This window comes from Podarcis erhardii (assembly GCF_964252035.2).
Source record: "Podarcis erhardii genome assembly, chromosome: 13".
NCBI lineage: Eukaryota > Metazoa > Chordata > Lepidosauria > Squamata > Lacertidae > Podarcis > Podarcis erhardii.
Window position 1 is genome coordinate 8,629,121 of NC_138502.1, and position 13,190 is coordinate 8,642,310.

Genomic DNA, 13,190 nt, shown 5'->3' on the forward strand with positions numbered 1-13,190 from the left:
CTTGTCTTCTGTCAAACGCCCCAAAGCATCTTTTTGGTCATGGAATCCTGTTAAGTTTCTTTTGTCTTCACCCGTTCAGCTTGTCATTCCTCACCGCTCTTCCTTTTGCCTGCCCAGTAAATGGCTCTCAGGGCAGAAGCTGCTTCCATGGACACTTTCAGCTTCCCAATGTTGGCGTTGGGATCAAAAGGACTGATAACTAGAATGACAAGGTTAAAATAGTTTTTTGTGTGCAAGAGATGTGGAACCAAGTCTGTTATTACTGAAGAAAGCAGGAGAGTCTCAGTCTTCATTTACAAGGACTAAGGTTCTAGCGCCCACTCCTATTATGGGTGCGTGAGGGAACCTGCAAATGCTGGTGAATTTGAATTTTATTATTACGGTCACAGACCAGTTCCGGCTCACTTACAATATCAGGAAAATCATAAAACACAACAGGAATACATTGGATTGCAGTTGGGTATAACAGAGACAATACAGATATAGCGGCAGTTAAAAATATATATTAAATCTTGATCACTAAAATAAAACCTAAAATTGTCATTTAAAACCTTAATCATTTTAGTAGAACAGCTTGTTCCCCAAGTTTTATGGCAGTCGCACAGAATTTGGCCACCCTTATAGATCCTTGTCCTCTACCAGGAGTTTTAGACACTGAAGTTCGGACCCATTTGGAGATTTGCAAATGCTGGTTTTTAAATATTGCACAATCCACTGTCGATAAAATGCAGCAACCAAAGGAGATTGTCATTACAGCTATTAGGGCTGGTTTGAAATGGCGGGTCCAGAACAAGTGGCATAGCAAGCTGGCATAGTTGTAGACCAGCCTTCCCCAAACCTGGTGCCCTCCAGATGTCGGGATGCAACTCCCAGCATCCGTGGCTAGTGCTGATGGGAGTTGTAGTCCGACATCACTTGGAAGGGCTCTGAAGGCTACTTCTGACAACGCTTCAGTTTTGTCACGAGTCGCCAGCTTCTTACCGTCAAGTTCTCGCTCCAGCAAATCGCTACCTGTCAGAAGAATCTCCCGCAAGTCCAAGTAGGCAAAGCCGACGTCTTCGCATTCTCCTCCGGTCCCTGGCAGTGGTTCGCTCACCACTGCAAATTGCAGCCTATGTCAAGGAAGAGGGCTCCATGAATACAGGCACTGGGATCATTCATTCTTTTTTCGCCTGGGGGAAGGGGAAGGGAAACACGACACTCACCAATTATGCTGGGGCTCCTCTGCCTCCAGCATAGAAAAGAGCAGCTGCCTCTGAAGGCTCTCTGGGTCTGGGTCCACTTTGATCACTGCAGTAGAAGATTCAAGAAGACATTTACTGGAGCCGCTGCTGCTCTCTGATACAGCACTTGGCATGTTGAGTGCAGGGAGACAGATAAAAGCAGACGCGTTCGACAAAAACCATGCTGTCGATACTAAAATACTCCTTCAACCAGAACAAGAGGTCCACAGTGGAATTAGTCCTTTGCTATAAAGGACCACTGACCATAAGGTCCAGTCGTGGCCGACTCTGGGGTTGTGGTGCTCATCTCGCTTTATTGGCCGAGGGAGCAGGCGGACAGCTTCCGGGTCATGTGGCCAGCATGACTAAGCCGCTTCTGGAGAACCAGAGCAGCGCACGCAAACGCCATTTACCTTCCCGCCAGAGCGGTACCTATTTATCTACTTGCACTTTGATGTGCTTTCAAACGGCTAGGTTGGCAGGAGCAGGGACCGAGCAATGGGACCTCACCCCGTTGTGGGGATTCGAACCGCCGACCTTCTGATTGGCAAGTCCTAGGCTCTGTGGTTTAAAATTCTTCATCCCGTGGTCTCAATCCTGCCTTATGCCTGGAAAACAGGCCTTGTGGAACATGGGTTCCTCAAACTGGTCCAGGGGGAGAAATTTAGGAGGGCGGCCAGTGGCTTATAACACATTCTAGCTGACTCTTGCCCCATCCCCGTAAGTTGTGCAATGGTGTAGCCATCTGCAAGAATGGAAATGAAGATAGGAGATGCTGGCCTTTGAATTTGGGGAGGCAGCTTAGAGTGGTTTTGTTGGTGAGACCTGGCATGGGATAATGGCTGCATCTGGGGTGGGCTGGGAGGCGAGTTCTAAAACGGCCACAGAAAAGTAGCCTTCTGCAGGTCTCTTTTGCAGTCTAACACACCTCACGGGGTCGTTTTTACGGTGGGGATAAAATTGGGTAGGTTTTGGTGGTGGAAGGGAACTGTGCACCCCACTCTTGGGAGTAAGGGTAGTGCATAAATTAGCATGGAGCCCTTCAGATGCACACTAGATGGTGCTATTGAGCATTGTATCCGAAAGCAGTAAACTAGGTTCTGATATAAACAGGTGGTAGGACCTAGAGAAGGATTGGGCAGCTGAATTTCATGTGGTGGGGGTGGGAGAAGAAATGGGGGCTGCTGTGCGTTGTGAAACCCCTAAGATCTATGGGTATAGGGTGGAATACAAATTTAAGAATAATAATGTGGCCCCCAAGAGTTCATCTTGGATGGAGTGTGGCCCTCAATGGTCTTTTGTAAAATGTTCCACGCTACTAGATGAGTGTTTCCCAAACTTGGGTCTACAGCTGTGTTTGGACTACAATCCCCATCTTCCCTGACCACTGGTCCTGCTGGCTAGGGATGATGGGAGTTGTAGTCCAAAAACAGCTGGAGGCCCAGGTTTGGGAAACACTGGTATAGACCCTTTCTCTGCCCGAGGGCAACATTCGCTCCTGGGCGGGGCTACATACAAAAGTGGGCGGAGCAAGAGGTGTGATTTATTTATTTATTTACATTTGCTACAGGAGTTGCACACTTCTCTCTCAACTCCAGCCCGGCAGATAAGAAGCCTGGGAGTTCAAGGGCATATTCCAGCCAGGCAAAAATACTCAAGGAGAATTGCGAAGTCAGAGGCAGCAAGGGGTGTGGCTTGGAGGGGGGTTACATTTGGCCCCCAGGCTTGAAACTCCTCACCCTGGCCTAGAGGCATGCAAGTTTGGCAATATAGCAGGGAGCCTTGTAGACCATACCAACTCTTACAAGTTTATGGGGTTTTTCTTTTCCTAGACCACGGTTTCCTTCTGCATCAAGGGAACCAGACACACGCCTCCTCACCTTTGCTGAAGTGGAAGTAGATTTCCTGGTTTCCTTGGGGCTTCCGCAAAGAGAAGGGGGTCTCGGTTTCCTCCAGCAGCAGGCCAGGGAAGTGATACTCCACATACAGCTGCTGGATGTTCTCATCAGCAATGGGTGGGCTGTCTGGGTACAGGCTCAGGGAGATGACCTCCACGCGGATCCTGTCTGAAGGCTGCCGGTTAAGTTGGGAGAGGAATAGGAATGAAATAAAACCTTTGCTTACCAAAGAGGCAAATCAGTTGAGTAGAATGATGCTCACTGAGAAGAGAGAGATGGGGAACTGGATCAGGAAGGCGGGTGGGTCAGATCCATATCTTTACACCCACATGGCCATGTTTATCAGATGTGTGACTCCACCTACCTATCACCCGATGTCAAAATGCAATCGTTCCCGCACTGTAATTAAGGTGTAAAAAATGTATTATCTATTGGCGAAATAAGACTTCTGTCATGCCTCATTCCAGCAGTTGGCATGAGACCTTGTGGGGCCCAGGGACGACCCCCTTGGCACATCATGACCCATGTACTACATACAGCATTGAATAGGTAAAGGGACCCCTGACCATTAGGTCCAGTCGTGGCCAACTCTGGGGTTGCGGCGCTCATCTCGCTTTCTTGGCTGAGGGAGCCAGCGTACAGCTTCTGGGTCATGTGGCCAGCATGACTAAGCCGCTTCTAGCGAACCAGAGCAGAGCACGGAAACGCCGTTTACCTTCCCGCTGGAGCAGTACCTATTTATCTACTTGCACTTCGACATGTTTTCGAACTGCTAGGTTGGCAGGAGCAGGGATCGAGCAACGGGAGCTCACCCCATTGCGGGGATTCGAACCACTGACCTTCTGATCGGCAAATCCTAGGGTCTGTGGTTTAACCCACAGCGCCACGTACTACATACAGCATTGAATAAACCCACCACAAAATTGTATTTGGTCAATGTTTTCAACACGCGCCCTACTAGCTTAGAAAATCCAGTACCCACCGGTCCCAGAGACTCCTGGAGCCCGGAAGATTGCACCACCACTTCATCGCTCTCTGTGGTCTGGGCTTCACTGGAAGTATCGGGTCTCTCTGAGGCTAGAGGCAAGATTCAAGAGACAGCTACGTAAGAGACAGCCTCCTTATTTATTCCCCACTCCTGTTACAATCTCACTGCCCTGCAATGTGGCAAAACGAGACCTAGTCCAGGAAAGCTTATGCCACAACTGATCTTAGACTTGGTTCTAATATTTACAAGGTGTGACTGGAAACTTCAGTTGAATGGTCACAGAAATCAGACAGCGAGAAATATTCGAACATACATGCCTTCAAAGTAGGCCCCCTCTGATACAAGGCACTGTTGACAATATTCAGAGAACTGTTGGAAACTTCTGGAGAAATCCTCTTTTCGTACTGCTTTCAGTTCCCTCGTCACAGCAGCTTGGACGTGTGAAATGTTGGAAAATCTGTGCCCTTTCAGTGCAGATTTCAGTTTTGGAAAAAGAAAGAAATCCAGTGGGGCCAGATTGGGACAATATGGAGGGTGGGACAACTCAGTACCCTCAGTAACAATTTCACAGGGAATATGCAATTCTTCCACCATCATTCAGACAGACAAACGGCGATCCCACATCAATAACTCACAAACTCTGCCAACATTTGCTGCCATTCTCGATGGTCTGCCAGATTGAGGGCCATCATTGATGGTTTGCTACCCTTCGCGGAAACACTTAAACCAGTCATACATTGTCTGTCAAGTTGCAGCTTCATCTCCGTACACAACTGTGAGCTTTTTGTGGGTTACCAGTGCTGATTGTATGTTCGAATATTTCTCGCTGTCTGATTTCTGTGACCATTCACCGAACTTTCTGGTCGCACCTCGTATTTTGTTTCATTGCTCCAGGGGCAACAGTAGCCTGACACCACCCATAACAGAAAGAGCCAATGTTGCATCTTCCAGCTGTTACTAGACTCCATCTCCCATCATCCCTGACCATTGGCCATGCCGGCTGGGGCTGATGGGAGGTGGAGTCCAGCAGCAAGTGGAGAGCTACTGATTGTAAGCTTTCCGTGAAAGTACCATTGTCACTCAGCATGGCTGCTTCAGCCGGTGGGCTTGATTTCCCTTCCGATTCCTGGCGACTTGCGGTTGTCATCTCTTCTTCCGCTGCTGCCGCCTGGTGCTCCTCTTCCTCTCGTACTCCTTCCAGGGCCACCTGCACAGACACAAGCCCCACCGAGGTCAGGGTCTGAGAACAGCACAGCAACCGGGCTTCTTCTCTGACTTCTAACAGAAACACTGGTGTTAAATAAGCAAGTATACAAATCTGCTTTCATATGGAGGGTCTGAACATTCTCCATAATTTAGCTTCTTCTAAATGTGGAAGTGTGTATGAGATCTTATGGATTGCAAGGCCAAGGGACTTGTTCTCTTGCACTTTAAGCACCATGCACACCAAAAAACTATAAAAACAACAAAGCTATACACGTGACCATCAGCAAAGGGAAGGGGGATTGATTTTTAAAACCACTCTGGGCATTGTAGCGCCCCAAGAGGAAGCGGGGAAGGGCAGTGCCAAAGAATGCTCCAACTACTGCACAATTGCGCTCATTTCACACGCTAGCAAGGTTATACTTAAAATTCTACAAGGCAGGCTTAAGATCATGGCCGCTGGTCCCATCACCTCCTGGCAAATAGAAGGGGAAGAAATGGAGGCAGTGAAAGATTTTACTTTCTTGGGCTCCATGATCACTGCAGATGGTGACAGCAGTCACAAAATTAAACGACACCTGCCTCTTGGGAGAAAAGTGATGACAAACCTAGACAGCATCTTAAAAAGCAGAGACATCACATTGCCGACAAAGGTCCGTATAGTTAAAGCTATGGTTTTCCCAGTAGTGATGTATGGAAGTGAGAGCTGGACCATAAAGAAGGCTGATCGCCGAATAATTGATGCTTTTGAATTATGATGCTGGAGGAGACTCTTGAGAGTCCCATGGACTGCAAGAAGATCAAACCGATCCATTCTTAAGGAAACCAGCCCTGAGTGCTCACTGGAAGGACAGATCCTGAAGCTGAGGCTCCAACACTTTGGCCACCTCATGAGAAGAGAAGACTCCCTGGAAAAGACCCTGATGTTGGGAAAGATGGAGGGCACAAGGAGAAGGGGATGACAGAGGACGAGATGGTTGGACAGTGTTCTCGAAGCTACCAGCATGAGTCTGACCAAACTGCGGGAGGCAGTGGAAGACAGGAGTGCCTGGCATGCTCTGGTCCATGGGGTCACGAAGAGTTGGACATGACTAAACGACTAAACAACAACAATAATTTTCAGTACCTTTAGCAAACAACAGCTTCCAGAATCCTTTGGGAGAAAGCCATGGCTGTTTGAAGTGGTATAAGAGTGCTTTAAATGTATAGTGTACTCGGGGTCAAAGTCTTCATCTCTCACCTGCTGGATGGCTCCATTTTCTGGCCTGGCATGTTTCCGAATGCGTTTCTCCGCCTCGGACGTACAGAGACGTGGCTTTTTCCTTTGGAGACTGGAAGGCAGACACTCCCTACCACTTTCTCGGGAGACCTGAACGGGCATAAGAGAAGCCACAAGTAAGTGAGGGACAAGCCTATAACTAAGTCATCTGGCACCCTCTGGTTTCCATTCTTAACTTTCATAAATAGTTATCTTGAAGAGTTCATGATCTCCAAGTGCCCATCCTGGGTTTTGTGGAGGGGCCGTATCAGAAAGTTGTTTTACTTAAAATGTTTGTCTGATTTTAACGCTTACTGCTCCTTTCCACTCATCTACTGCAACAACGACACACAAGAGATCTGTAATTATTGTCTGGTGTTTTTTTTTTTTTTTTTTTGTTTGTTAAAAAAAGAGAGAGAAGCCAGTGGTCAGCTTGGCGTTCTCTCTCCACTGCCAGGGCAGGCCCTACCATTTGGGAAGGAAGTGCAATGGATCCACTCAGGTGGTAGATTTTGAGGTTGCAGGAAAGGGAGCAGGTTTGACTGTTAAACGACTACTGGTATTGCAGCTCTGTGAGGGGACTGGTGGTGGGGGTGTCCTAACATCTATCGGCACCCTTAAACTACAGCTCCCAGAATCCTTTGAGGGCAGCCAGGAGCATTGAAAGTGGCAAAAGAGGGCTTTAAATGTATAGTGCCAATGAGTACAGAGTTTTCCCAGCACTCGTCTTGCAGGGTTTTATTTAATTTTTTAAAAACCAAAACACTGTTGGCAGGAGATGGGTGTCGCCAGCTGTAATCCCCAGCAATTAGGGCTATGAAAAGGTTTTGTTTGAAGCTCTGGAGAGTCACTGCCAGTCCGTGGTCCTCTCCAGGCATCCTTTTCATTGTGCATTCGCGATTATTTCTGCGCATGATGGTATCAGGTTTCCACTCAAAAGTACTGTTCCCACCTGCAAACGGTTCAAGGTGGACGTACTGCTTCGTTTCCAATCAGTGCATGCCCTGTAGGTTCCTGCAGGGAAACCCTGTAACTTTTCATGCCACTGTTTTATGTTCCACTTTATTTTTTGGCTTGGCAGTGAAGACATATGCTTTGGGAGTCTTTTCCAAATACCGAGGGCTCTGCCACTGAGCTGCAGGCCTGTGCAGGGAGACGAGACCCCGGTAGATTTCTAGCCCTCTTATTTTTTAAATAGTTTTTTTTGGTTTTGCCGTTTTCTTTTTTCCTTTCTTTTCTCTTTCTCTTTTTTCCTTTCATCTTTTCTCTCTCTCCCTATCTTTTTTCATTTATGCTTGGTAACGTTATCATATTTACATATTTGTATTTATATAGTTATCTTAGATTTCACAACAATTTTATTATGTACACTGTAATAATTATGCCAGTCTAAGAATATACAATGTTAGATAAGCTCATCTTTTATTTTTGATGTTTTTCCTTTCTTCTTGCATGTGTGGAAAATTTGAAAACAAACAACTATTTGCCAGGAGTGGGATTCGAACCCACGCCTCCAGAGGAGACTGTGGCTTGAATGCAGCGCTTGAATGACCGCTCGGCCATCCTGACACGATAAATGACATGCAAAGCCTGAATGGCAGAAGTAGAGAGGACGGCGGGAAGCCTTTTCATAAGTTTGTTTTGTTAAAAGGAACTGAGATTGTAAGGGTATTTCCACTTGGCTGGTGCAGCCTCAAGCCTTGACACAGCCTCTTCCTTGCTGTATCAGGCATAGGCAAACTCAGGCCCTCCAGATGTTTGGGACTACAATTCCCATCATCCCTAGCTAACAGGCGCAGTGGTCAGGGATGATGGGAATTGTAGTCCCAAACATCTGGAGGGCCGGAGTTTGCCTATGCCTGCAGATGAACACTTATGGGCCAACCAGGGTGAGACCGCTACAAAGATCCTTAAGCAGCAGAATCTTATTCATTAGGGTGCTGGCCCATCAACCTTAGTCTGCCCTCAGCCAGATCCCTCTGCCTGCCTTATAACCAGCTATTTATGGCCCTCGCTATAAAGCCTGTTCTTCCTTAGTCTCAGCGTTGCCCTTGTGGAACTCAGCAGGGAAGCAGGTGAGGACAAAATTAGAAGTACAGTGGTACCTCGGGTTAAGTACTTAATTCGTTCCAGAGGTCCGTTCTTAACCTGAAACTGTTCTTAACCTGAAGCACCACTTTAGCTAATAGGGCCTCCCGCTGCTGTTGCGCTGCCGCCATGCGATTTCTGTTCTCATCCTGAAGCAAAGTTCTTAACCTGAGGTAATATTTCTGGGTTAGCGGAGTCTGTAACCTGAAGCGTATGTAACCCGAGGTACCACTGTAGTTGGGTCCACCTATCATTAGCTGCCGTAGTCGGATGCAGAGGAACGCTGGGAGGAACCAGCTGATGAACCCCCAAGGGAAGACGGCTCAGACCCAGGGGATTGGTAGTAGGACGACCAAGAGTAGTCAAAGGGAAAAAGCTGGGAAGAAGTGGCAGAAGCTGAAGAGATAACAGGGCTTAGTGAGTCCTGGGGAGAGTGGGAGTTCAAAATCAGAGGCAAAAGCTGAAGCAGGGGAGGAGGGAGGCCAAGAGGCAGAGATGAGCCTGGCTGGTGAAGACGCATGGGTGTCTCCCCCTCCTTTTGCAACAAGCTCCCCTTCCCCAATTTCCTAGGACCAGGAGAGGCATGAAGAGAGCAGAGGAGGGACTGGCTGCATATAGACACAGTCTCCGATTGCTTAGGACAGGGGTGCCCAAACTTTTTTCAAAGAGGGCCAGATTTGATGAAGTGAACATGCTTGAGGGCCAGCCAAAGTTGTTGAGATTTGACCCCAATAAATAAACTGCCACAGGGTCATTTACAAAGCAATACACAATTCATACAGCCTACCTCCAGGTTAAACAAGCATTTTGTTCAGAATATAGGGATCATTTGTTCTTGCAACCACCGATAAAAACTTTGCCACTGCTAATGTTCTAGCATTTGTCCAGTCTTCCAATAGGAACCTGACATAGTGAGCCTCTGATTTTCCCGGGAAAGGTACCAGCAAGGGTAGTATCAATTCAGCCCTGGCTTGCTCATATTTTGCACAATGCAACAAAATATGTTAAATCAGCCGGGGGGCTGGATTAGGCCTCCAAAACGGACTTTAGACAGGAAAAGCCCTAGAGTGGAGGAGACATAGACAGCTGTGGGGAGGTGGGGACCTTTAATGTCCTCAGCTGATCTCACTAGGTCTGACACTCAGCCAAGATGGTGGAGACCGGGTTTTTGCTAATCGAGAGGTAACTCCATCTTCGGACTGTGTGGTTTCTGGCCCGCTTGCTCTGCGACAGCCAAGGAGGCTGCAAAGCGTGGCTGCCAAGTCCGCCCCTTGACGCTGACTTTACATACCCGGCTTCGCAGCTCCGCTTTCTCTTCCTCGATCTGCAGCTCTAAAGACCGCCGCTGTTGCTCCCAGTCGGCGGACGCCTGATGGCGGAAGTCCTCCGGGGGCATGTAAAGGAGCTTCCACTCCAGACATAGACAGATGGAGCCATTGGGTTTCCCTGCTGGATCCATAAGAACAAAATCTCCTGCAGGAGGGAGGAAGAGTCGACACAGGTGGTTTGTGTTTGGGTCTCAGCTGAAATGATTTTGTCACACTGAATGATGATGCAACCCAGGTTTGACACTGATGACTTTAAAATGTGCAGTTTCCACAATAAGGCAGCTGATTTATTTATTTACCTACTGAAAATCCCCTCCCACCTTTCCTCTAAGAAGCTGAGGGTGGCATACATGATTTCCCTTCCTCCTTGTTTTATCCTCCCAACAACCCTGTGAGCCCAGTGGTCCACAACCTTTCCCAGTCCTCAAACATAATGTTATGCCCAATGTCCTGTGCCCATTTTATCATAGCCGATTTAACCATTTCGTCTTGTGTATTCCATTTTAACAGCAAGTTATACATTCTAGATAGTACCTTGGTCTTTGGTTCTAACAATTCTGTTTCTAACTTCGATTTCTCCACCTGGAACCCTAACTTTTTGTCATTTTTAAAAACTTCTTTAATCTGAGCATAATGTAACCAGTCTCGCACCTTGTCCTTCATTTTCTCCAAACTCTGCAATTTCCAATTGTCTCTTCCACGTCATAATTCAACACTCTAAAACCACTACAGCAGCCAAAAAAAAATGTGTAGAAAGATGCTCATCGTAGTGAAAATGACATACAGAAATGCATTATATCGGGGGGGGGGGGAATTCCTTGCAAAAATGTAAACAGATAAAAACATTAGCAGGATTATTGTAATAAAATGCAGTTTCAAAAGAGTATATAGTTACAGTAGATAATTAAATGAGCAAGTTAAATGAATTTGGATATGCAGAAGATATTTTTTTTAAAAAATTAAGGAACTGCAAAAAGAGGGGGAAGTCAAATTTTGAAATGTTAAGTTGATTGTAAAGCTAATGAAATGTATAAACTTGAAAAGTATACATAAAAACTGCCACACTTTTATTTATTTATTTATTTATTTATTTATATATATAGAGAGAGAGATAATATTTATGTGAAATGAGAAACTGTGGCAGAATCCACATCATAAGCAGAAAGTTCATTTAAAGCACCCAAAGAATCATGTGAACTGCAGTTTGCTAAGGGTGTTAGGGATTGCAGCTCTGTGAGGGGAAAACTACAGTTTTCAGGCTTCTTTGGGAGGAAGTCACATGCTTGAAACATGCCTTAAATGTATTGAGCGCCTGCAGCCGGAGAGAAATCCCTCCCCCCCCCCGAGATATGCCCATCTCACCTGCGACGCTACGCCCTTGTGCCAGGGGCACCAGCGGGATCTGGGCCTTTCCCAGGTAGCTGCCTGCTTCCTCGTCTTCGTCGTCAAACACGTAAACCTGCAGGCTGTCCCGGAGCAAGTAATGGTGCAGCTCAGGAGTGATGCGCAGAGCAAAGTTCTGGGCGTCCCCAAAGTGGGGGTTGTTGCTCGAAGGGATGGTGATGGTGTCGTGGTCCGGGAAGGTGAAGAAGCGGTACATGGCGTAGGGGCTGGGCTGAGAGCCCAAGCAGCGACTGCGCAAGCTGGAGCAGCTTTCGATCTGCACACAAACCTCGTTCCAGCCTGCTCCCAGGGCCTGCTACAGGGGGAAAAGAGGACAGGGTAATAAATAAATAAATAAATAAATAAATAAATAAATAAATAAATAATAATTTAATAATTTATTTATTTATACATGCATGCATGCATACATACATATCCCACCCATCTGGCTGGGTTGTCCCCAGCCATTCTGGGCAGTTCCCAACAGAATATTTAAAACACCAGACATTAACAATTTCCCAATACAGGACTGCCTTCAGGAGTTTTCTAAAAGTCAGATAGCTGTTCATTTCCTTGACATCTGGTGGGAGGGCGTTCCACAGGGCGGGCGCCACCACCAAGAAGGCCCTCTGCCTGGTTCCCTGCAACCTTACTTCTCGCATGGAAGGAACCGCCAGAAGGCCCTCGGTGCTGGACCTCAGTGTCCGGGCAGAATGATGGGGGTGGCAATGCTCCTTCAGGTTTCAGGGTGGTGATGGAAGAGTGAAAAAGCAACGTAGGGAGTCTGGGGCTCTTCAGATGACTCCCACAATGCGTTTGGATCTACTTATTGTGGTTCATTTCTTCAGTGTCCCTACCCACCTTGAGCCTTTGGTGAGGATGGAGGAACAGATATTACAATCACAGAATTGTAGAGGTGGGTCATCCAGTCCAACTTCCTGCAATGCAGGAATCTCAACTAAAGCATCTGTAACAGACGGCAGCGGCGTAGCGTGGGTTGTCAGCACCTGGGGCAAGTAATTTGCACCCCTAACCCGGGGCAAGGCAAGTAATTTGCGCCCCTAACCCCTAACCTGCCGCCGCTGCCAGCTTCTTCTTGCTGCTGCCTGGGCTGGGATATTTACGGTAAGGTAGCCATGGTGGCGGCGGCGGGTCCGTGTCAGGTGATCTGAGGCAAGTTGCCGCTGGCGCTGCCGCCCAAACAACGCCGCTTGCCCGGAGGAGGAGGAGCGCAGAGAGGCGAGGAAAATGCAACATGGCCCAGCAGCAGCAGCAGCGGCGGCGGGGCTGTGAGGAGGGGCTGCCTGGCGCGCCCTCCGCGGCCCTGATGCGCGGGGACCGCGGCGAGCGCTGAGAGCCGCTGCCTGCCGGACGCCTTCAGCCCAGACGCGCGCACGGCTCATTGGTTCCGCGAGACATGGGGCTCTGCTACAGCCTGCGCCCGAGGCTCTTCGGCGACTCCGGAGGCGGTGAGCGCGCCCCCCCAGATGTTGCGGCCGGCCCCCCCTGCACCCCCCACGCTACGCCACTGACAGACGGCCATCCAGCCTCTGCTTAAAAACCTCCAAGGAAGGAGAGTCCACAACCTCCCCAGGGAGTTTGTTCCACTGTCAAACAGCTCTTACTGTCAGAAAGTTCTTCCTGATGTTTAGTCGGAATCTCCTTTCTTGTAACTTGAAGCCATTGGTTTGAGTCCTACCCTCCAGGGCAGGAGAAAGCAAGCTCACTCCATCCTCTCTGTGAGATACTTGAAGATGGCTACCATATCCCCTCTCAATCTCCTATTTTCCAGGCTAAACATGCCCAGTTCCCTCAACCATT

At 48.1% G+C, this 13,190-nt stretch overlaps 1 protein-coding gene across 4 annotated transcripts in view; it reads right to left on the reverse strand.

The window, feature by feature from the left end:
- Positions 1-63: 63 nt before the first annotated feature.
- Positions 64-13,190, reverse strand: part of RPGRIP1 (RPGR interacting protein 1) — a 42,060-nt gene continuing 28,933 nt past the window's right edge. For all 4 annotated transcript variants that reach the window (XM_081835370.1, XM_081835372.1, XM_081835371.1 and 1 more), the window contains 9 exons: positions 11,349-11,682; positions 9,950-10,131; positions 6,553-6,681; positions 5,181-5,316; positions 4,104-4,198; positions 3,104-3,296; positions 1,206-1,290; positions 982-1,112; positions 64-199 (listed from right to left, as the gene is read on the reverse strand). In XM_081835370.1, the coding sequence (XP_081691496.1) occupies positions 84-199; positions 982-1,112; positions 1,206-1,290; positions 3,104-3,296; positions 4,104-4,198; positions 5,181-5,316; positions 6,553-6,681; positions 9,950-10,131; positions 11,349-11,682 (1,401 nt within the window). In that variant the 3' untranslated portion in view covers positions 64-83. The remainder of the gene's footprint in view (positions 200-981; positions 1,113-1,205; positions 1,291-3,103; positions 3,297-4,103; positions 4,199-5,180; positions 5,317-6,552; positions 6,682-9,949; positions 10,132-11,348; positions 11,683-13,190) is intronic.